This window comes from Staurois parvus, unplaced genomic scaffold, assembly GCF_062004578.1.
Source record: "Staurois parvus isolate SC_StPar_1 unplaced genomic scaffold, SC_StPar_1.0 ptg000147l, whole genome shotgun sequence".
NCBI classification, from domain to species: domain Eukaryota; kingdom Metazoa; phylum Chordata; class Amphibia; order Anura; family Ranidae; genus Staurois; species Staurois parvus.
This window is the reverse complement of record NW_028317943.1, coordinates 8,160,145-8,185,733: the sequence shown is the minus strand read 5'-3', so window position 1 is coordinate 8,185,733 and position 25,589 is coordinate 8,160,145. Positions and strand designations below refer to the sequence as shown.

Sequence of the window (25,589 nt, the reverse complement as noted above, 5' to 3'; positions counted from 1 at the left end):
ACAGTCAGTGTTGATGGGGGAATGCCTACCATGGAGCCATTGTGTTCTGATGGCACAGCCTTCCCTGCCGGCAGAATACAGTGATTAGTGTTACCGACTATAGCTGGTGGCACTAATCGTTCTGGAAAAACCCAAAAGGATGGCTGCACAAGCTGATCGATAGATTGACTTGTGTACAAGAATCAAAATTCTGATGGTCCTTGCTAAATCTGAGGAATTTTGATTTATATACAGGTGAAACTCAAAAAATTAGAATATCATGCAAAAGTTAATTTATTTCAGTAATGCTACTTAAAAGGTGAAACTAATATATGAGATAGACTCCTTACATGCAAAGCAAGATAGTTCAAGCCGTGATTTGTCATAATTGTGATGATTATGGCTTACAGCTCATGAAAACCCCAAATCCACAATCTCAGAAAATTAGAATATTGTGAAAAGGTGCCATATTCTAGGCTCAAAGTATCCCACTCTAATCAGCTAATTAAGCCATAACACCTGCAAAGGGTTCCTGAGCCTTTAAATGGTCTCTCAGTCTGGTTCATTAGGCATCACAATCATGGGAAAGACTGCTGACCTGACAGTTGTGCAGAAAACCATCATTGACACCCTCTATAAGGAGGGAAAGCCTCAAAAGGTAATTGCAAAAGAAGTTGGATGTTCCCAAAGTGCTGTATCAAAGCACATTAATAGAAAGTTATGTGGAAGGGAAAAGTGTGGAAGAAAAAGGTGCACAAGCAGCAGGGATGACTGCAGCCTGGAGAGGATTGTCAGGAAAAGGCCATTCAAAAGTGTTGGGGACTTTCACAAGGAGTGGACTGAGGCTGGAGTCAGTGCATCAAGAGCCACCACACACAGACGGATCCTGGATATGGGCTTCAAATGTCGTATTCCTCTTGTCAAGCCGCTCCTGAAGAACAAACACCAGAAGCGTCTTACCTGGGCTAAAGAAAAACAGACCTGGTCTGTTGCTCAGTGGTCCAAAGATCTCTTTTCTGATGAGAGCAACTTTTGCATTTCATTTGGAAACCAAGGACCCAGAGTATGGAGGAAGAATGGAGAGGCACACACTGCAAGATACTTGAAGTCCAGTGTGAAGTTTCCACAGTCTGTGTTGATTTGGGGAGCCATGTCATCTGCTGGTGTTGGTCCACTGTGCTTCATTAAGTCCAGGGTCAACGCAGCCGTCTACCAGGAGATTTTGGAGCACTTCATGCTTCCTTCCACAGACGAGCTTTATGGGGATGCTGACTTCATTTTCCAGCAGGACTTGGCACCTGCCCACACTGCCAAAAGCACCAAAATCTGGTTCAATGACCATGGGATTACTGTACTTGATTGGCCAGCAAACTTGCCTGACCTGAACCCCATAGAGAATCTATGGGGAATTGCCAAGAGAAAGATGAGAGACATGAGACCAAACAATGCAGAAGAGCTGAAGGCCGCTATTGAAGCATCCTGGTCTTCCATAATACCTCAGCAGTGCCACAGGCTGATGGCTTCCATGCCACGCCGCATTGAGGTAGTAATTGCTGCAAATGGGGCCCAAACCAAGTACTGAGCACATATGCATGCTTATACTTTTCAGAGGTCCGATATTGTTCTATGTACAATCCTTGTTTTATTGATTGCATGTAATAGTCTAATTTTCTGAGATTGTGGATTGGGGGTTTTCATGAGCTGTAAGCCGTGATCGGCACAATTATGACAAACCACGGCTTGAACTATCTTGCTTTGCATGTAATGAGTCTCATTGTGGGAGGAGCTGCACACTGAAGATTTTTCACATGCACGCATAGAATTCATGAATATATAAAAAAAAAACAAAACCTTCAGCTTTCACATTCACTCTAAGTTTGAATAAAAGATGTCCTTACAAAGATGATAAATTCTCCCCTCTCCCTTTGCTCTCACCACCAAACAATGCCAGTCTTCTATGTAGCATATCTCTTTACACATTAAAGCTGAACTGCAGGAATTATTTGTACTACATACTTTCATTAGTCCAGCTTGGCACAATGTATGTATTCATATTGCATACCTGATGGACTGCTGGGGAACCTGGAAATCAGTGTAATAGTTGGCATTACTATAGTGACAGCTGCAACCTTCCAAGTCCTGCTTGAGTTCTGTGTGAGCAGCTTTCCCTCTGCACACTGACCACTTGAGGTTGCCTGATCATCACCATTCATCAAATGTTGTTTATTTTCTTTAAGCCAATTCATTCAATGCCTTTAAAGTCACTGAAAATAAATAAATAAACAACTTTTTTTTTTATGAATGGTGATAAGCAAGTGACCTCAAGTGTTTTATGAATGGCAGTGGCACCAAGTGAGCAAACCCCTATGAGCAGTGAACAGAGGGGATGCCACTCACACAGAACCCAAGCAGCACCAATGACAGACTACTATAGTGACTTTCAGCTTTCCCAGCGCCCCATCAGCTATGACATATGCATACTTACATATAAATATTTAGACAGAATAAAAGGTGAATAAAGCACCTGGACCGGATGGCATACACCCACAGGTCCTTAAAGAATTGAGCTCTGTCGTTTCAAAGCCATTGATTCTCATTTTTAGGGACTCTTTAATGACTGGCATAGTACCACTGGATTGGCGTAAGGCCAATATTTAAAAAGTGGTCAAAGTCTTTACCAAGTAATTACAGACCTGTTAGTTTAACTTCTATAGTTGGGAAGATACTGGAGAGTTTAATAAAAGACCACATTATTATTATACAGGATTTATATAGCACCAACAGTTTGCTCAGAGCTTTACAATATAACGGGAGACAATACAGCAACAATACAGTTCAATACAAGAGGGAAAGGAGGGCCCTGCTCCTTGGAGCTAACAATCTAGGAGGGAGGGCATAGATGAGTTCTTGCTGGAAAAAAATATTTTAAACAACAGACAGCATGGATTCATGAAAGACAGAAGATGTCAAACAAATTTGATTTCTTTTTATGAGGAGGTGAGCAAAACCTTGGACAAAGGGGTGGCGGTGGACATGATAAACTTGGATTTTGCAAAAGCATTTGCCACAGTTCCCCACACACAGCTAATGTGTAAAGTCTACAGGCTTAGAAAAATCTGTATGTAAATGGATAGAAAACTGGCTAAAAGATCGTATTCAGAGAGTAGTGGTTAATGATTCATACTCTGAATGGTCTAGGGTTGTCAGTGGTGTACCCCAAGGTTCAGTGTTGGGACCCTTACTTTTTAATATATTTATCAACGATATAGGGTCTGGGATTAAAAATCCCATTTCAGTCTTTGCAGATGACACCAAGCTGTGCAGTGGAATAACGTCCTTACAGGATGTCTCCAACTTACAAGCCGACCTCAATGCACTGTTTAATTGGTCAACTATGTGGCAGATGAGGTTTAATGTTGATAAATGTAAGGTTATGCACTTGGGGGCTAAGAATATGCATGCATCATACATACTGGGGGGGGGGTACAACTGGGGGAATCAATGTTGGAGAAGGATCTGGGGGTTCTGGTAGATCACAACCTTAATAATGGCACGCAATGCCAAGCTGCGGTTTCTAAAGCGAGCAAAATCCTCTCTTGTATTAAAAGAGGTATAGACTCCAGAGAGAGAGATATCATTTTACCCCTGTACAAATCATTAGTAAGACCTCATCTGGAATATGCAGTTCAGTTTTGGGCACCAATTCACAAAAACAACATTGGGGAACTGGAGAAAGTACAGAGAAGGGCAACCAAACTGATAAGAGGCATGGAGGAGCTCAGCTATGAGGAAAGATTAGAGCAGTGGTGGGCAACCTTTTTTTTCAACTGAGCCAAATCTCGCCAAAACCACGATTGAAATTTATTTTGAGAGCCACATTTTTAAAACTGAAAATACATCCCCCATAGTAATTCACCCCCATAGTAATTCATCCCCCATATAGTAATTCATCCCCCATAGTAATTCATCCCCCATAGTGTAATTCATCCCCCATAGTGTAATTCATCCCCCATAGTGTAATTCATCCCCCATAGTGTAATTCATCCCCCATAGTAATTCATCCCCCATATAGTAATTCATCCCCCATAGTAATTCATCCCCCATATAGTAATTCATCCCCCATAGTGTAATTCATCCCCCATAGTGTAATTCATCCCCCATAGTGTAATTCATCCCCCATATAGTAATTCATCCCCCATATAGTAATTCATCCCCCATAGTAATTCATCCCCCATATAGTAATTCATCCCCCATATAGTAATTCACCCCCCTTATAGTAATTCATTTCCCATATTGTGTCAATTCACTTACCTTTGCTCCACGCGTTCCTCTCGCCGTGTTCCCGCGCCGTTCCGGTCTTCAGGGCGGACTGTGAGAGGAGAGGAGTTCGTCACGCTGCCCCGCCTACATCCTGACAGCCAATGGTTGCCACACTCCGCGGGCCGTAGTTTGCCCATTGCTGGGCTAGCTGCAGAGTCCTGACTTTTGGGGCGGCCGCCCAAGAGGAGGGAGGGGAGCGGGCGCCCGGCACACAGAAGAGCCGCATTAAAGTGTGTAAAGAGCCGCATGTGGCTCACGAGCTGCGGCTTGCCGACCACTGGATTAGAGGAACTGAATTTGTTCTCTCTTGAGAAGAGGAGATTAAGGGGGGATATGATCAACATGTATAAATACATCAGTGGTTCATATAGTGAACTCGGTGTAGAGTTATTCACCCTGAGGTCATCACAGAGGACAAGGGGGCACTCTACATTTGTAGGAAAAGAAATTTGATCTCCACAACACAGAAAGGTTTGTTCACAGTGAGAGCTGTGAAAATGTGGAATAGACTCCCTAAAGAGTTGGTTCTGGTCAGCTCAGTGGATTGCTTTAAAAAGAGGTCTGGATTGTTTCTTAGATACACAGAATATAACTGGTTACTAACATTTATAGGTAAAGTTGATCCAGGGAATATCCGATTGTCTCTCAGGGGATCAGGAAGGAATTTTTTCCCCTGCAGGAGCAAATTGGATCATGCTTTGCTGGGTTTTTTGCCTTCCTCTGGATCAACTGTGGGTATAGGATTATAACTTTTCTTTTTTTATGGTTGAACTGGATGGACTTTGTCTTTTTTCAGCCAAACTAACTATGTAATTATATATTATGTCACATCAGACTAATGTAAGTATGCAAAACAAATTATTCTGGGAGTTCAGCTTTAAATAAAAGTAGATATGAATAACAACCAGAACAATTAAGTGTAGCATGGGAAAGGCTCATCACCCTTGTAATATTTTTGCTCATAACCAGAACACTCCTAAGCTGGCCATACACTTTTGGATTTGTAATCAATATACAAGCAATCACAAACTAATTTATCCTCGTTTCAAATAACGAAAGATGCAACACATAGCATCAACTGAAAATATGATTCATCAGTAAATATTATCATTTAATTGATCTGTATGACAAATCGATTGTTTGACCCACCAAAGCTGAATCACTTGCCAGCATTGAATTTGATTGGAAGTTTATTAAATCAATTAAAATAGAAGGGATTTTGTGGTTTACAATTCTTATTAAAGTTTGATCACTCTTGATGCATTGATGAGAGATTTCTTTTAAATATCCTTTTCATACTAACAGTATTTTATCAGACAAGTGAGAGGAACTCTCCAAAAGCAACACAGACAGAAACAAAAACATCTTTTCATATTAAAAGGCAATTAAAAACAAGAAAAACACACAACAACAAACATGTCATACTTACCTCCTCTATGCAGTGGTTTTGCACAGAACAGCCCCAATTCTCCTCTTTTTTGGATCCCCTGCAGGCACTCCTGTCCCCTCCTTCCTGTCAAATGCCCCCAGAGTAAACAGCTTGCTCTAGGGGTCCCGTCCCCACTTTCCTTTTTTGGCTCACTGGCTGTGATTGACAGCAGCGGGAGCCAAGGACTTCCGCTGCTGTCTCAGCCAATGGGGAAGGAGAGTCCCTGGAGAGCCAAGGCTTTTGTGTACATCACTGGTTCGCGATGGGGCTCAGGTAAGTAACGGGGGGGGGGGGGGGGCTGCTGCACACAGAAGGTTTTTTACCTTCATGTATAGAATGCATGAAGATAAAAAACCTTGAGCCTTTACAACCACTTTAAGTAGAGTAGAAAAAGCGAGGAATGCTCGTCATTTTCTTTTTGCCGTCTGTGTTACTGTTGCAGATTTTCTCTTTCGCATCCCAGCTGGGACAGAGAATAGGGGAAAATCTTTCTAACAGGGCCTTGAATAGCAATAAAAACAGAGAGGGGTTTTAATCCTTTCCAACTCTTACTAAAAAAAAAATCTCTCCAAGACAGACAGCAAAAAGTAATCTTATGGGGTCCTTTAAATCTCTCCCTACTCTACATAAAACAAAGCATGTTTTGGTTAAAACATGAGGAAATTTGTCTTTAGCTCCTGGAGACAGTGCATGTAAAGGGAAAACGCCCTATCGGGGACGCAGACAGCAATTAAAAAAAAAAAAAATTAAAAATGCTTTTATCCAAAGTCCACATTATGTAACACCTAAATATAAAAAAAAGTTTTGATTTTAAATTTGTAAGATTTATCCATCCATAACCAACTTTTGTAGTTTTGGCTGTGGTGTTTATTTACACTTAGGCTACGTTCACACTAGCGTTGTGAGCAGGCGGCAGAGAGGCGTTTGGGAAGCGTTTTTACCGCTTCCCAAATACCTCAGACAATTCTGCACATTGCAGCACATGGTGCTGTTCTAACGGGAGCGTTAGCGTCGCGGCAAAACGGACGCCTCTGGTCGAGTCAGGAGGCGTTGAAGCCTCCTATTCTATGGTGCCGCTCCGCAAACGTTTGCGACGCGGGTGCGGGGCGTTTGCGGAGCAGTAACACCATTTAAACTTCACTATAGGTGTTTGTGGGGTGTTTTTAAAGCTCGGCAAATGCCTAGCAACCGCCGCTAACCCGCACATGCGGTGTTTGCGGACCATTAAAAAACCGCTCCGCAAACGCCAGACCAACGCTTGCCAAACGCTATAGGGGCGTTTGGCAAGTGTTGGTAAAACAGTCAAGTGTGAACGAGCCCTTAAAGAATTATCATCCAGGTAAATTTCCACCAGAAAACATGCTTGTATACAAACCCCCAAGAATCCACCACCCTTCTGTTTTCCCCCAATAACCCATGTACGTACCATCTCTGCTGTGTGAAAGCTGGGAACATTTTCTTGTGCTGTGCCATACAACACTGTCTGCTCCATTTCTTCAGAAACTAAAAAAGAAAGAAAAAAATTAACAGCTTATTGTTCTGACATGTCACGTTGGACCTGGTGAGTATCCTTTCACAGAATATAGTAAATGGTTTTCCACATTTTTTAATATATACTGTATGTATTCAAACCGTCAAGGGTATAATCCACTAATCTCTGATTTGGTAGAGTGAAATTAAAGTGGTTGTAAAGGCTAAAGATTTTTTACCTTAACTGATTCACATATATGCAGACTGGATGCTGAACCACATCCAATCCGCATGACATGTGACATAACATTGCTTCCTATGGTGCTTGTTCACATATGTCTGTTGCACTGGTACTGCAGATTCAGTCTGGGTTCACACCAAATAAAACTTTGAAATCGTGCGACTTCAAAACTGGCATGTCAGTGCGACTTTTGAGACATCTGTGCAACTTCATACACAGATGTCAATGCAAGTCTCACCAGAAATCGGCAAAAGTAGAGCAGGAGCTACTTTTCAAAATCAGTCACACCAATTAGAATGGTTCCATTGCAGATCATAGGGTGCAACTTGTCACGTGATTTGACACTGTCAAATCGCATGACAAGTCGCACTGCTGTGATTCAGGGCTCAGAAAGAGTCCTGTCTGATTTCTGAACAGTGCGGTCCGGTTCAGGTGTGGATTACAGGCTCATTGACGTCTATGGGAACCGCTTCAGAATTGCACATGTCAAGAGTTTCACACTGACATGAGTTTTATGTGTATCAGATGCAATCCGAAAAGCATAGATTTGCATGTAGTCTACAAAAGCATTATTTCCAATACAGGTTGTTCACATATAGGCGGTGCGAATTTGATCCGGTCAAAAAAAGGGTCTTGTGCGAGTTTAGTGCAGGTGTGGTGCGAATTTCATCTCCTGCTATGCCCAGCTCCCTCAGAAATCGCATTCAATTTGCACCTGTCACAGCAGAAATCGCACTGTGATACTGCACTGTGAAATTGCATCAGATTCGCACAGCATCAGTGTGAACCAGCACTCAATTAGCTGTGAAAACTGAGCTTCAATTCGCACTGCACATGTGTGAATCCACACTAATACATTCTCTGCATGAAGGTAAAAAAAACCTGTGTGCAGCTACCCAACCCCCCCCCCCCCCCCCAATTACTTACCCAAGCCCAATCAAGTGCTGTGCCCAAAGCCAATGGCGCTGCTCTCTCTCCCTCCTAACTGGATTCAGTGAGAGCAGCGGGAGCCAATGGCTCCTGCTGCTGTCAATCACATCCTGTAAAGAGGGAGTAGGGGAGGGGCTGAGCTGCACTTTGTGTGTCAATAGATGCACAGTGTGGCTTGGTATTGAGCTCGCACATGTACCACCATAGGAAGCAGCTTGCTATGGTGGTACTCAGATGGCAGGAGGAGCCAGGAGCGCTAGCGGGGGGGACCATAGAGCAGGAGGATTGGGACTGTTTTGTGCAAAACCATTGCATAGAGCAGGTAAGTATAACATGTTTGTTACTAAAAAAAGAAGAAAGAAAACTGAGGCAGTGACATCGCTCGACACCTCGTCCAATTAGAGAGCGCTTTGCATTCATTCAGAAAGCAGCCAACCTCCTGTATTCACAATGTATCAGGCTGGCTGCTCAGCAGGGAACCCAGAAGCAAGTGAAGATCACTGAAGTAGATGAGTCTTCATCAGTGATCTCCAGCTGATAGTGGCAGTGGCCAGGTATGGTATATACATAGTTACATTGGCCCAAGCAGGAACAATGTAACTATGTTTAACATGCCAATGCCTGGAATTCGTCTTTAAGCGTGAATTGCAAAAATGTACACAGATATCTCCTCAAGCTATTAAAAAATAAACCTTCCAGAATCAAACTGCGTGAAGGGAATTGCTCATCTGTGCCTAAACCATTCATATTTAAAAAATGTCTTTTATGAACCCATCATACATTATTTGAAATGTAAGATTTTTCAGCTGTATCTTAGATCTGTAATAACATTGATTTCACCCTTCAAAGAGCCACAGAAAAGAGTTTTCACAATATCTTTTTATAACAAGCTAACAATATTCTGACACCAGTGTCTCTAAGGGCTAATTAACATAAAAGCTAATTATCACTAATTAAAAGTGATCTGAAGTGTGAAGGTTTTCTAATGAACTAAAATATGCCAAATGAATATGAGTAACTCATCCACACAACTCCATTCTACTCTGCACGAATAACAAATATGTCAGAATGAGTCTTTTGTACAATCTTTCCATCTGACAGTATGGCAGATTGTCTCTCTGGGTAAATGCAGAGTGACAAGATAAACATCTGATTTATTCATGTGTCACTGTAACTAAACTGAATGGAATACAACTGACTGCCCCTAGGGGACTGCTGCTGCGGAAGATTTGGATCCTCCAACTACGTTTACCAGCATGTCCAATCATTTTCCTACTTTAAAAGGATCATTATAAGCTATGACAGTTATGGCATCAGGCCATAATACTGTGCCATAAATTTTGCATAGGTAGAACCGTTAAAAAATAAAAAAATAAAAAACACACACACGAAAAACTGGCGATTCCAGTTTAGAATTCATTTGTAGAGGTTTGTAATACTGCTGACATTTCACTCTTTGATGAACAAAGGTCAGATTTGACATAGAAATTTCTACATTCAGGGCTAGTTCACACCACAATCCCCGTATTCTATGTGCATTTGTACATGCACTTTTATGTGTATTTTTAATGCATTCTGCTGCATTCTTTTCTTTTTTTTACATTTTAAATATCTTTATTTTTAAATATTTTGAAAGCAGTATGCTAGAATTGTCTTTGAGGTCACTTTGCTTCTTCCTCAGACTTCTCCATTGTTTGGGGTGTGTATCAGTGTAGAGAATCTACAGAGTGCTGAGGATATCTGCTAGTACAAGCATAATCATGGTCTTGGTCATGGCAATCCTTTAAAGGATAAGTTAACCTTTTATAAAAAATAAAATAATAATAAATGTATATCTTCTTGCAGGTAAGTAAATGTGCATTTATCTTTTTTTTTTTTTACATTGCAGCCTATAAAGCACTGCACCTTCAATCAGCAGATTGCAGGTGCAATGTCAGGATTGTGCAGATTCCCAGTCAGTCTGCTTGTACCTCATGTACGGGCAGACAGCTACTGAATTGCAGGAAGAATCAATGAACTATGAGAGCACTCACCAGCATCCTCACAGTTCATTGACAACTACAAGGCGGTGGCCGACAGTACTCTTAATTCATTAATTCATAGAACTCTGTGAATGAATGAAGCAGCCATGTAGATGGGGCACCTGTGCGGTTTTCAAATAGTGACAGCGGGTGTGGGGAGAACATCCCCCACCCGCTGTCACATTGGGGATAAAGGGAGTGCAGGCAGTGCTGTATTTTAACAGGTTACATTTTACACCCAAAATACAGGTGCAATATGCAGAGGGGAAGCCACTCACACAGAACCCAAGCAGCACGAATGACCAATGACACCAATGGTCTATAGACCATTGAAAGTCACTATAGTAGTCTGTCGATGGTTTCTCAGGTAAGACTGAACTACCAAGCGGCGGCCGGTGGGCAACAACGGGTGGGCGGCTTTGAGGGGCGGGGTTTTTTCAGCACCTGTACTAGTGCTTTTTTTCCCCATTTCGTCCGATAGCCAAAAGGGGTGTTTTCGGCTAAAACGTTTCAGTCATCGGAATGTCGGTGCATCCCTAATAACAGCTTCAACTCTTCTGGGAAGGCTGTCCACAAAGATTTGGGAGTGGGTCTATGGGAATGTTTGACCCTTCTTCCAGAAGAGCATTTGTGAGGTTAGGCACTGATGTCAGACAAGAAGTCCTGGCTCGCAGTCTCCGCTTTAATTCATCCCAAAGGTGTTCTAATCGGGTAGAGGTGAGGATTCTGTGCAGGCCAGTCAAGTTCCTCCACCCCAAACTCGCTCATCCATGTATTTATGGACCTTGCTTTGTGCACTGGTGTGCAGTCATATTGGAACAGAAAGGGGCCATCCCCAAACTGTTCCCAAAAGTTGGGGGCATGAAATTGTCCAAAAATGTCTTGGTATGCTGACACCTTAAGAGTTCCCTCTACTGGAACTAAGGGACCAAGCCCAACCCATGAAAAACAACTCTACACTATAATTCCCCCTACACCAAATGTTACACTTGGCACAATGCAGTCAGGCAAGTACCGTTCTCTTGGCAACCGCCAAATCCAGACATGTCCATTGGATTGCCAGAGAAGCGTGATTTGTCATTCCAGAAAACACCTCTCCACTGCTCTCCAGTCCAGTGGCGGCGTGTTTTACACCACTGCATCCAATGCTTTCCATTACAATTGGTAATCTAAGGCTTGGATGCAGCTGCTCGCCCATGGAAACCCATTCCATGAAGCGCTCTACACACTGTTGTTGTGCTAATCTGAAGGCCACACGAAGTTTGGAGGTCTTTAGCTACTGACTCTGCTTCAGCATGTGCTGACCCCGCTCTTTCATTTTACGTGTCCTGCCATTTTGTGGCTGGGTTGCGGTTGTTCCCAGTTGCTTCCACTTTGTTATAATGCCACTAACAGTTGACCGTGGAATATTTGGCAGCAAGGAAATTTCACGGATGGACTTATTGCACAGGTGGCAACCTATCACGGTACCACGCTTGAATTCACGGAGATCCTGAGAGCGACCCATTCTTTCACAAATGTTTGTAGAAGCAGTCTGCATGCCTAGGTGCTTGATTTTATACACCTGTGGCCATAGAGGTGATTGGAACACCTTAATCCAATGATTTGTAGGGGTGTTCCAGTACTTTTCGCAATATAGTGTACTTTTTTTTCCGCTCGCCCTCGCGTTTAGGAGTGTTACTTTTACATGCAAGCCAGTACAAAAACATGCATACTACTGTACTTTTCTGAAAGCACTGGGACTGAATGCAGTAGCATGAACTGGGGCAATTGGAAAACATGGATTTTATTCTGCAAGTTTTCAAGATGCGTCTGAAAGCACCATCTACTGTGAAAAAGCCCTAAAAGAGTATGTTACCCCAACATTTCATATGCCTTATATGTGTCTGTTGTAGCATGTAATTGTTTGAAAAAGTATCCTGTTCTCTGCGTATTGCTTCCTTTGTGTGAAATACCCGATGGCCCTGCCTGTCCCCCTGCTTTTGTATTTCGAACTGACCACATTAGGCACAGAGGCTTAATAAGAAGCCAAATTACTTTGAAACGCATCCCTTGTCTACAGCTCATGTGTCTACAATGATGTCAAGGATTCCAGTCCTGGGTTGAACACCAGTTGACGTGAGAGCAGTTTCCTCCATCTTCAGCATGCTTCATCCCCAGCCGATGGCCAAGGTCAGTGGTTCTCTGGCTGTCCCTTGGACATTTCTGATTCCCAAGTCACCTTTATGCCATGCCCTACACATGACAATTTATTGAAAATTAAAAATGCACTCACAAAAATATGCATTTTTAATGCTACACTATGGGGTTGCACTGTTCCCTTTGTTTTCTTCCAGTGGTTGGAAAGTGAGTGTCCTCCCTGGTCTTCTAGCTACAGCTCCTAGTTTTAGCTATGTTTTGTACTCTGGGCTATCCTATACAAACTTTTTAAATACTGTTGGTACATATCATTTGTTTTGTCGTTCACCAATCATTTTCTACAATTTTCATTCCTCATTTGGTAGTTAGTTTTTTTTACCCGTTTTGTATAATCCATCCATTTGGTAGATTGATTTCAATTGCCATTCACGTTATGTCTGATTTATCAGACCATTCCTGAGCATAGCAGTTTGTATGGGCTTGACAAGCTCATTCATTCACATCTTTATAGGACCACATCCTTCCCAGTGTGGTAGGTTTTTTGGCTGTGCTGGGAACATAGCCTGCCTGTCCTCCAATAGCCAAGACCTGTCCTGACATGCCCCCCTGGCAAAGCTCTTCACCAAGAGGAGCAGTGTATTGCTCTTTTGCCCTCTACTGACACACCCCTGCAGTCTCCACCCTCAGTTCTCTAAGCCCCTTAGGCAGCTAAGAACAGAAATCATGTGACCACCTATTTAAAAAAAAAAAAAAAAAGGTTTTGCCTTGCATTTGCATTTTAATCTAAATGGATTGTTTTGCAAGGTAAGGGTTTACATATATTTAAATTTCTATTCAAATACAGTACAGTGAAAGCTACCCAAGTAGAGTGGAGGAAATTCTTAATACATCAAGTAGATTAATGCACTGCAACAGAAGGTGCAGGCCAATGTTGTATGTCCATACACGTTTCACCAAGTACCAGGATATACCTGTGCAGCTATTGATTTCTATAGGCAGCTGTATGCAGCATGCAAACACAAAAATATGTGCTGGATATCCCCGCTGCCAGATGATTCACATAATTCCTGTGAATACAATGTAACTTTATAACTCATGAGGCTGGTGCTGTAAGAATCCTCATAACCAAATACCTTAATTAAAAGGGAAACAAAACAAAAACAAAACGCAAACTAATTCAGAATCAAAAGGTTGACCATAAAAAGAGAAAACAGAAAATAAAAAGTAATAGCACTGGCAGTCCCCCAAAGGGCCAAACCCCTGATAGATAAATGTTATCAGTATAGAAACAGCCATTTAGTAATTATCTTGTTTGGATTATGTCCAGCATATCACTAGAAAGTCTGTTGGTTTGTTATCCAACATGCTACGCATTAGGCATCAGTCCATTGTATAACACATCGGGAACTTCTCTGCAAAGTTCAGTGCTCAGCAATACACTCAAGTCCACTGCATAGCACACTGGGACCATCACAGCAAGGTACAGTACATACCCCTCTCAATGTTCGTGGCTGTGAGAAGCAGACACCACTCTTTCTCAAGCCTGTCTGACATGTTGGGATGACAGTCTAAGCCTAGTTACAGTAGTTAGTTGTGTTGGAACTCTGTTACTTTTCTTGCAGCTTCTCGAAGGTTGTTTCAAAGGTGTATAGTCCTTCTTCCTTTTTACAAACCCCTCCTCATTTAATCACATTACCCATTAACCTTTTCAGACTCCATTTTTGTATTCATGGTGCAGGCATTTATCAGCGTATGCAGCACCTCTGGCCCCTGAGTAGGAAAATATGCCCCAATTCTTTACTATACAGCTTCGGGCACACACATGCATGAGGCAGATCTGAAGTATCCAAGACATAAATAGAGACAGTCACTAACTTACAGTGTATTTCCACTTTTGCAGCAATAATGGGATGACACCTACATTATATTTGTTCTATGTTCCCATTCACATATCTTCATAGGGCTCCCTGTGGACAGCAGGGGTGGTAAGTCTGGATCCGATTATGGTAAAGTTCTTACAGGCATAAATGTAGAAGTAGCTGCCTTGCGTGCATCTTACTACACTACACAACTGCTGAAGCATCCCATATGGAAGAAAAATAAATCTGAAATATATAAAAAATATTCTTCCCAAATACAGTGACATATATTTGAAATACTAAAATTTTGGCCAATATATTCAATATATTAGAAAAAAAAAAAGGAAAAGATTTTATTATATATATATATATATATATATATATATATATATATATATATATATATATATATATATATGTGTTAGTTAGGTTGAATGTATGCATTTTTATTACAAAATATATGAAAATTAATTTTTAAAAATACATTTCAAACATACTGTATGTGTTTATATCTACAAGTCTACATTTTTGGAATACATTTACAAACATATGTAAAAATATATGTTAAAATTACTTTTATATATATATATATATATATATATATATATATATATATATATATATGTTAAAAAAAATCTGAAGAATGTATTTTTTAAAAATATTTTTCATATATTTTGTAATAAATGCATCTCAACATACAGTGTATATAATATATATACACACACACACACACACACACACACATATATATATATATATACACACACACACACACACACACACACACACACACGCTCAAAAGTTTACATACCCTGGCAGAAATTGTGAATTTTTGGCATTGATATTGAAAATATGACTGATCATGCCACAAAATGCTCTTTTATTGAAGGATGATGATCATATGAAGCTATTTCTTATAAAATAGTTGTTTGGCTCCTTTTTAAAATCATAACGATAACAGAAATCATCCAAATGGCCCTGATCAAAAGTTTACATACCCTGGAATGTTTGGCCTTGGTACAGACACACAAGGTGACACACAAGGGTTAAAATGCCAATTAGAGGTTAATGTCCCACATCTGTGGCTTTTTAAATTGCAATTAGTGTCAGTGTATAAATAGTCAATGAGTTTGTTAGCTCTTAAGTTGAAGCACTGACTAGGCTAGAAACGGAGCCATGGGGATCAGAAAAAAAAAAAACTGTCAAAAGTCCTGCGTAACAAGGTAATGGAGCTTTATAAAGATGGAAAAGGCCATAGAAAGATGTCCAAACCCTTGAATATGCCAGTCTGTACTGTTAAAATCACCTATTAAGAAGTGGAAAGTTCGGGGATCTCTTGATACCAAGCCAAGGTCAGGTAGACCAAGAAAGGTTGCAGCCACAAATGTTTGGGATACAAAGGGAAACCCATAGGTAACCACAAGAAAAATACAGACTGCTCTGGAAAAAGACAGTGTGGTTGTTTTGAAGGAGCACAATATGATGACACTACAACAAAAATGAGCTGCATGGTCGAGGTGCCAGAAAAAAGCCTTTACTGCATCAATGACAAAAAAAGGCCTGCTTAGGCATGTCAAGGTGTTGTCAGGCATATTGTAACTGGGATTTTTTATGGCATTGGTGCAGTAAAAGCTTATTTCTGGCACCTCAACCAACAGCTCATTTTTTTATTTTTTTTAAATATGGCCAAAATTGTAGTATTTTAAATATGTCAATATATTTGGGAAGAATATTTTTAAAATATATTTCAAATATATTTTCTTCCATGTGGGATACACCAGAGGAACTGTCAGATATTCCCACCGTGCAAGCAGTGCTTGGAGCTGCTGTGGCCATCATCAGGTGCCACTTACTGTATGTATACACATCTGATTTTCTCTCCATCACCTGTCCTATACATATGTAACTTTTAAAGCTTATATCAGGATATTCTCTTATCTCCTATAGGCAGATCCAGGAATCGCCCATGTAATAACTTTTTTTTTGGTATTTGCAAAAAATAGTCTTTAGATGAGCACAAGCAGTACATTTTTATATAAGTCACTGTGTAATATAAACAAAAAGGTATACAGTAAGTATACGGAAGGTGGGAGGTCCCTATATGCTACTGTAATGCAAAGGTCAGAATTAGCTGTGACATATTGATTTGTACTGGAATAATTGATGCAAATTCTATACAATTGTTTTACAACACACACACACACACGCACACTTCCTACCATAGGTAGATAGTCAGACACAAGGAGTCAGAATGTACAAAGGATTCTCCCAACTTACATATTAGACGCTTCCAGTCCTTGAATGACCACATCATGTAAGTTTCTAGATCTAAAGATCAGCAATAAACAAACTTGACATGCAGGGCTGCTTTGCCTTTGTCAAGAAAAAAACTAAACGGTATGCTTGGTTCTTGAAGAAGCAATCCAAATATTTGTGTTTCCATATGAAACGCAACCAACGAGCAACGTGAAAAGCATAGCAGCCAGTAAGAAATCATTAAATAACATATCAGGAACATTCATGTCAGCCTTAGATAAAAATCAAACAATTGGCAAAATGATTCTTGTCTTAAGGTTTACTGCGCTAATTACATGCAAACATAGTCAAGGATTAGCTTAAATGTACATACAACCTTTCCCCTGGCAGTTCCAGAAAGACTGGATTTTTTTCCCTATATACTTGACCAAATCAGAAGGAAGAATCTTACAATATAAAAGATTTGCCGACTTACAGCTGATTGCATCTACAAACCTCTAAGTTCTCTTTAGTCATTACATCAATACTAAACAGTAAAAGAAAGTTTAAAAAGTTAAAAAAAAAAAAAAAAAAGCTAGAAGGCAATTCAATATTTAAATTAATATTCAAGATCCACATGGCATACAGAGACACACCAGTGCATAGAGTGAGAGATGTGAAAGCTTCCCACTCAAGGCTCAATGATGCATCCCTGGTCCCATTCAGCTGCAAGCCAGGCGATTTGCCATCTGACAGCTAAGAGTAACCAAAGGGCTGAGGATTCTTGCTGATGTCATTACCCAAATATGGCAGTAGCTATATCTGGTAATGATGGGAATCTCCTAGCCAGCAGCTGAATGGGGCTGGGGATGCAATATTGGTTGCTGTGCAGCTGACAGCATCCGATCAACCAAATGATGCTATACAGTCGACAGCATCCTAGCAACCAAGGACACCATGCAGCAGAAGGGCTGAACATGCACTGAGGATGAAGTGCCCAGTATAGTAGCTCAGGAGAGGATTCCAAGTTAGGACACGTAGGGACATATGTTTCCAGGTCTCTTGGCCTAAATAGACAGACCCTGTTCCAGTTCCATGTGGAAACTAAAAGGGGTGAGAAACTTGTTGTCAAAGCCAGGAGGATAAATGTGATTGTTACTTTATGAAGCAAATCTTCCAGAAAGGAAAAGTTGAGTAAATTTGATATACTTAAACATACTAATAATATAATACAGTAAGCGCTCTTAATATGTAAGCAGCTGAACATTCAAGGAAACCAAATAAAACCTTGTGAAAATAGCATGAATATATAAAATGCAGCACTAATGGTAAATGAGAAGTACCAAAATATGTAAAAATAAACAATGATAAAAAATGATAGAGAAAGGGGGTATCCTCATGATAATCACACAACGCGTATTTTAAATACGCATCTGGTTAGTGCGCGTTTATACCATATGCACTGGGAACACAGGGAGCATCATTACAGGACTCGTTTTTTCTGGCAGTTCACAATCGGATATTTTATTCACCATTATAATTAATTTATCATTTTTATCATTGTTTAATATTACATATTTTGGCATTTCAAATTTTATATACGGTTTGAAAAATACACACTCTGGTGTGTGAACTGGCTCATTACAAAATCTCAATTTCCACCTAAATCTCACAATAGGGAAGTGTCTCCCAATACACATACAATCAATGTGTCCCCTACAAGGAGTTAGAAAAAAATATGGCATGTGTGCAATAATGACCTCTCCCCCTCATACACATTACACCCCCTGGTGAAACTATACAGCCAGATATTCACCCAGTTTCACATTAATGCTAGATCCAGGCACCATTGGCAAAAATCCATGTTAAGTTGTTCTCAAGAAAACATCAGGTTTCTCATCTTCTAAATGATTCTTCAGCAGTGTCTGCTTCATACAAGGCTTCTAATTGACATTTATGAGCTTAACAATACTTCCAGACCCTCATTTAGTTATAATCAAGGATCTTAAATACAGTAACGGTCTATTTCTGTTGGAAAGCATTAGAACTGGATGTTTAGAAAACTAGCAAGAGGAATGCAAGATAAGATACCGACACGGATTCCTGACTACTGATTTAACCAGATGCTTCAGGTTGAAATCCCATTTGTAGGAAATACTTCTTTCATCTGGCTATTTTAAAAAAGGCATACTTCAAAGAAAAGTTGTCAGTCTTTCAAGATACACGTAATAGCAACTACTAACTACATAGACAACCAATGGCTACTTTACAATATACTCTACACCAGTGTTTCTCAACCTTTTTTCAGTCAAGGAACCCTTTAAATTATGGACAGCCTTAAGGAACCCCATTCTAAAATGTAGAAAACGATTCTAATAGTTTTACATAATGCATCAACATCCACACACTTGGACAGTGCACAGTAAGACTGTGGCCATGGGCAGCACTTGGCAAATCAGGCTCATGCTGGCACTGAACATACTAATATAAGCAGAGCAATGAACATATAGATAGAAAGAGAGAGTGTATTTAGAGGGATGATCATGCCCTCCCTGTCTGCATAAACCAAGTGACAATTTTAGGGCAAATTAGAAAAGAGAAGCAATTAGACTGGTTAGAACATTTTTGATAGGAGTGTTTTTATATATATATATACTGTATGTATATATATATATATATATATATATATATATATATATATATATATATATATATAACAAATTAACAGACAACTTGTACTTTACACATACTGGAGTGCACAGAAAGTTAATATATATTCTTAAAGACCATCCTCCAAAGTAAACCTGTATGAGCAAAGTACAATTTTATAATCATTTAAAGCTCAATGCTGAACTGTAGAGAAAAAAAAAAAAAAGATGATTACGGTTTTCAAAAGGTAAAAGAACAACAAAAAATAATAATGATGATTGTAATTGAAGGCTATTAAAGTTGTGCGGGCAGCATAAAAATTAGATTGGAACAAGAGTGACCACAGTGTTAAATTGCAATGGCCACATTACTTAAAGTGAACCGTGCTTTTCCCTTGCAGGGCAATCAAAAGAATAGAGAGTATAAACAGAATGGAGGAAAAAAAAAAAATAAAAGTAGGCAAGTAATTATGACTATAGCATAGGTTCACTTAAAAACCTCCAGGGTCGCCTAAAACTGCGCTTTTTATATATTAAAATAAAATATTTAAGCAGTGCAGGACCATAGTTAAAATGGGAGGCATAAAGCAAAATGATAGGATTTAATTTGATCACATGTAAGCTGTAATACCATTCAGAAAAATGAAAACACCTGTACAGAAATTAGATATGTTACATTTTATGCAGTTTGTCAGTGTTGCCTGTTTTATGTATTAAAAAAAAACAAAAAACCCACAAAGTACAGTATACTGCACGTGCAACTACACCTAATGCCTTAACTAACCAAGAACAAGCCAGCACTAAAAAAAAAAAAAAAAAAAAAAAAAAAAAAAGAGAAAAGAAAAATCATACCCAAAAGCAAAACTTAAACAAAAAAGAGCAGCTCTGCAGTTTTTTCTTTACATTTTGTTTCATACATTATCATTCATACAGAATATTTGGTTTGTTAGTGAGAGTTATCAGCATACTATGCGATTGCGGGACAGATAGTTATGCTTCAACCTGTACCTTTCACATGCTGCATGTAAAGTAGACAAGGTATTTTTTTTTATATTCTCAAGTACCTCTTTGAAGTGTCCTACATAAAAAAGGAACATATACTTACATTAAGTGATTGAGCAACATGCCATTCCGCTTCATAGGTAGCAATATGAAATATTACAAAATAAATGCCATTATCCCTAGTACACAATTCATATAATACCATATATAACATTACACAAATAAGGCATCACATAGTCTAAATGATGATTGGTTGATTCCATTCTCAGTGGATGTATGCAAAGACAACGACACACGCAAACTTGTTATTGTAATACTATCTTCTCTATACAGCTTGTTGTCTCTATACAGTGCCAATTTCCCTATGGTAATAAGCATGTCACCAGTGCATTATGCCATATACACAGAAATTATTAAAAGCCAAGTAAAGTTAGTTTTAGGGAGTGCGTAGGGATGAGCAAATTTACTCGGGGTGTCAATGTCAATACAGAATGCACAAAAATACTTCAAAAACCACATGCCCACATTCCCGCCAAACCCATCTACCTCTGCAATTTTTCTGAAATTATTTAGAACACATGTGGTTTAAAAATAGCTAGTGGAGGAAAATGCTCAAATACTTGAATAGTCAACAAATAAAATAAGAAAAGGGTATTGTCTTGCAATAAAAATTAAGAGTGTGTTATCTGGGAGACAACAGCCACAAATTTTGTTTAGTGGTTTAATGTTATATAAGCAGCTGGGTAAAGTTTCAATGCAAGAAGAGGCAGTTTTTATATTGAAATAAACAGAGAGTGTATTATATTAGAGACAATTCTCAGAAATATTGTACTGTGGCTGGACAGTATGCAAGCAGCTTGGTTAGGCCATAATATAAGAAGGAGAGAAAAGGTAGTCTTTATCTTGCAATGAACAGAGTGTATTATCTAAGTGAAAACAAATAGTTTTTAGTGTCGGAGTACCAGAATATGTTGCAAACATTGAGATGCAACAGAGGATTTACCCTGTAACAAACTTTTGCAAACAACATCAGAATGTTGACAGCTGAGATCACAGCTGCAGACATTTGTGGGACACATTTACAGTGAAGCACCAAAATAGGCCAAGGAGAGTTGGCAGGAGCTGAAGAAGGTGGCAAGAATTTATATTGTGGGGGTCTGGATGGTAATTAAAGGTTTAATCTGTAGCATCAGCAGGGGATTTGGAGTCATTGATAATCCAAGATTGGTTCACACTGTAAAGGCCCTCTCAGAAAGCACACCGGCTGAAGGGCAAGCCAAAAGATCCTGTGCATACTGGGCATACGCCTGTGCATGCAGTGATTGTATAGAATGGCCACCCTGAGTTAGATATGACCTGTTTAGCGCTTGAGCGTTCATTCGTTCCAATGGCCAGAATCTGGCCAGTGGAGTGATTGAACACCCAAGCGGCTGATGCACCTAAATGCCTTTACATTAAGCAGCATTACGATGGTGGCAGTATCACCTCCTGAATGCCTGCAAACCTTTCACTGCGGATCACTTTTCAGGGGGTGATATACACTGCTGCTGGTGTGAAAGGATGAGATGAGAAGAGCACATGAAAAATTCTGTATTCTGACTGTAGGTCCTATTAGACACATGCTTGCTTTATTCAGAGTAAGTTATCCGGAAGAACATGTATGATCTAAATGTAGCATACAGTGTAAATATATTAAGCATTTACTTAGTGTCCCTGATTCAAGCAAACACGATCATCCCTTTGTTTGACTACTAGGAGGTAATAGTTGCATTTGTATTCCTCAGGCAAACCTACATTGTAACGGTGCAAACAAAAAACAAAACCAATTGTACAGGAGACAGGTGGGGTTTAACTGAGGCCACAGAAACTGTAGAAATGATTGTGTATGTACTACTATCAGGGGTGGACTGACAACTCATGGGGCCCCCGGGCAATAGGGGATCATGGGGCCCCTGTATCCTTGTCCAAACTCAAAAAAGCCTATGAAAAAGGTACCAGGGGCATCTCATGGGGCCCCCTACTGACCCCGGGCCCTCAGGCAGTGCCTGAGTTTCCAAATGGTCAGTCCGCCCCTGACTACTATGTTACATCATTAATAAACAATTATCCTACAACTGTGCTATAGCACCCACATCAGGCACAAGTGCCAAATAAGAACAGATAACCCTGCACTATAGGGAAACTTGATTGTGTGGCTGGCAATAAAATCAAGTTTCTAAAATCATGTTTTCATTAATCCAATTGTTTATGGATCTGAATGCAGTTCTATTATTTTCTATGGGTCCATGCAGATGGTGTGTAAAGATCTGTAGAACTGTTCTGCGTTCAGATCCTGAAAAATATGAAGTCAGTATTTACACATACTGTATACACATATCAAAGCACAATGGGCACAATTTAAATAGCAAAAGCATGCTAAAAAAATAATTTTGCAATATAGAAATGCATGATCATGTTTACACGCCTGCACGTGTGTAGCTGTATGCGCTTTACAGGCCATACTTGTGTTTTATTATGCAGGATCCTTCTGCTAGCAAGATCCTGCATTTATGATCAGTATGTTTACTACGACCATATTACGACCATGTGCATGAAGCCTAAGTACACAGACTAAAATCACCATGGTCAGTAAACTAATAAAAGTCACCTGTCCTTGATCTGCAACTGCTTTTGCAGAGCAAATAAACTCAATGTACGCAAGAACACCTACCCATCTCCTCATTTCAATGACACATGGGATAACGATTTGTAGTTCACAGAAGAGAACAGGGAAGGTTGATAACATTGCTTGAGAAACCAATTAAGTATCTGAGAAGTAATAAGAACACTGGCTTTCTGGCAGAATCAATCTGTATTTTCTTTACTTACTGAAAAAGTTCTAAGCTGAAAAAAATAAAATGAATGCAGCCATCACGTAAAAATAATGGTAACCTGCATTATTGTACATTTATGTTTTTGGGTTTAGATACACTTTAAGGGCCCATTCACACCAGCAGCTGTGTTAGAATGGAGCCGTGAGTGAACATGCAGCGCAGATGTGCTGGAAACAGTGCAAGGCACAGCAACCTATTTTTTTATGATCTTGAATGCAATATCACATTGTGGTGTGATGCGCTACAAAAATGACTGCATCACAGTGTTGAACGGAGCTGACTGCAAACAAGGCAAATTGCCTTGCGTTGGTCTGACCTGGATAGCTCTGCTGCCCAACTGGTGTGAACAGGCCCAGAGATCGCTATTAAGGTCATGAGTTGGAGAAATTTGCTTTCCACAGAAACTGGTTCTAGCAGATTTTGTTGATTGTTACAAAAGATGGGAAGGACATAACTGTCTACAAAAATGTTAGGTATTGCATAGTAAAGTTTTTATTAATTTATCAGGTTGGGTCAAGAAGACATTTTTTTCCTTACGTAAAAGAGAAGTATGGGGGTTTAGAAAAACTTGATACGCAGCTAGGTGGATGCAGCATTGATCCCATACTTCATCTGTCCCCTGCCAGCTCTGCACAGAGATCGATCAAACACCATTTTAGCCCGATGTTGGCTGAAAACAGGTCACAGGAGTGCAGAACCAACTGCCCTCCTCTGATCCATAGGAGAAGTATAGCCAAGAGAGCTCTGGCTAGACTTCTCCTTTAAGTTTTATAGTAGTTTTTGCCTTCCTCTGGCTATGTGTTGTGAGAATGCAGGGTATTTTATGTTGTACTTATTCATTTTTCCTTTTAGTTTGACTTAAAGTGGAAGTCCAGGATAGAACTAACTAAGCTTCAAACTGCTTCCCCCACCCTTTCGAACACCTATACTAACTACCCTGTAGAAGGAAGATCCTTATACTTACCTATTCTCAGGGTGCTCTGGTCTGGTTACATGATCAGCTCCTAGTGGTGGCTTCAGGGGAGAAGAGGGACAGCCGACAGCAAATGCCTCATAGTAAGCCTGTGGGTGACGTTTTCGCCCATGCATTCTAGCCGTTGCCGGCAATCTCTCCTCTCCCCTGAAGCCAGTCGCTGGGGAGATAACGACTGGACCAGAGTGCCATGACAATAAGCAAGTATAAGCATCTTCCTTTTACAGGGTAGTTAGTATACCAGTTAGAAGGTGGGTGGGAGCGGTTTAAAGCATTGAATTCAATTTTAATAGATGGGTTTCCTAGTGTGTCTGCTAGTACTAAAAGAGTCTGGATCAGAATTCATACATCCATGTTCATTAGAACACAGTCATAAAATACAGATTCAAAATTCCTGTTTCTATGAATCCAAGAATGCCCTCTTTATGTAGCCTATATACCCCATTCTATACTGTCTAAAGTTGGCCATGTACAAAATCAGTTTTTTTTTTGATCAGCCAGCAGGTGCAGGAGTCCAGCTGTCAGAATGCAATCACACAGCAAGGAGGATTCCTCCATCCCAAAAAAAGGAACCTGATTTGTATATAGACAGTTTTAGACAGTTTAGAATGGGGGTATATAGGCTACATAAAGTGGATAGAGGAATCCTTCTTGCCGTGTAATTACATTCTGACAGCTGGACTCCGCCACCATCTGCATACACTGATCAGAGTTGACCAAGTAAAATTGAGGGCAGTTAGCCCTAACTTAACTGCTCTTGAACAGGGAATGGCAGTAGATGGATCAAACATTTGGCCAGTTCCTAACTAGCCTTATTTCGATTTATGGCCAGCTTTAACTTTTAAAGGTCAGATGCTGAAGATTGTAGTGGCAGCTTGAGCTCTGTGAAACAGTTAAGACTAAAGGCAACCGAGATGCTAATAGACACTCTGTTATGAGACTAAAGAGCATATAACAGTTAGTGTGGGGAAAGGATTGTTTTCAACTGTAGACAAAGGAAAATCCAACGGAGCAGGAAGAAAAATGTTTCTTGAAAGACCAAAATTCTAACTGTGTATGTGGTTTTAATACATCTGAGATTCCATTCCAGTAGTAGGTCTGGATAAAATGTTAAGGGCTTTCAAAAAAAAATTGTTAACTTAAAAGAGAAGTATGGGATTTAGAAAAAAAAACAAAAACACACACACATTACTCACCAAGGTGGATGCAGTATCCAACCAATGCTGCATCTGTCCCTTGCCGCCTCTGCACTGAGAACTGAGTGCACAAAGACCGCAATCGCTCGGTTCTCCCTTCCACTTTGAGCAGAGAGCAGTGATTCTCGATCACCAGCTCTCTGCTCTGCCCCTTCAGGGCTCACTGGAGTGCCGGGCTGGGGAGGGGCAGGAGGGCCTTGCTCAGTCTCCCAGTGGTACAGCTGACAGCCTGCTGCCTCTGCACTGAGAACTGAATGCATAAAGACCACAATCG

At 40.1% G+C, this 25,589-nt stretch overlaps 1 protein-coding gene across 1 annotated transcript in view; it reads right to left on the bottom strand.

Annotated features, from left to right (window-relative positions):
* The window catches only part of ANO6 (anoctamin 6), a 138,651-nt gene that overhangs the window by 86,532 nt on the left and 26,530 nt on the right, over nucleotides 1–25,589 (bottom strand). The window contains exon 2 of the mRNA XM_089674012.1: nucleotides 7,155–7,231. Coding sequence (XP_089530138.1) covers nucleotides 7,155–7,231 — 77 coding nt within the window. The remainder of the gene's footprint in view (nucleotides 1–7,154; nucleotides 7,232–25,589) is intronic.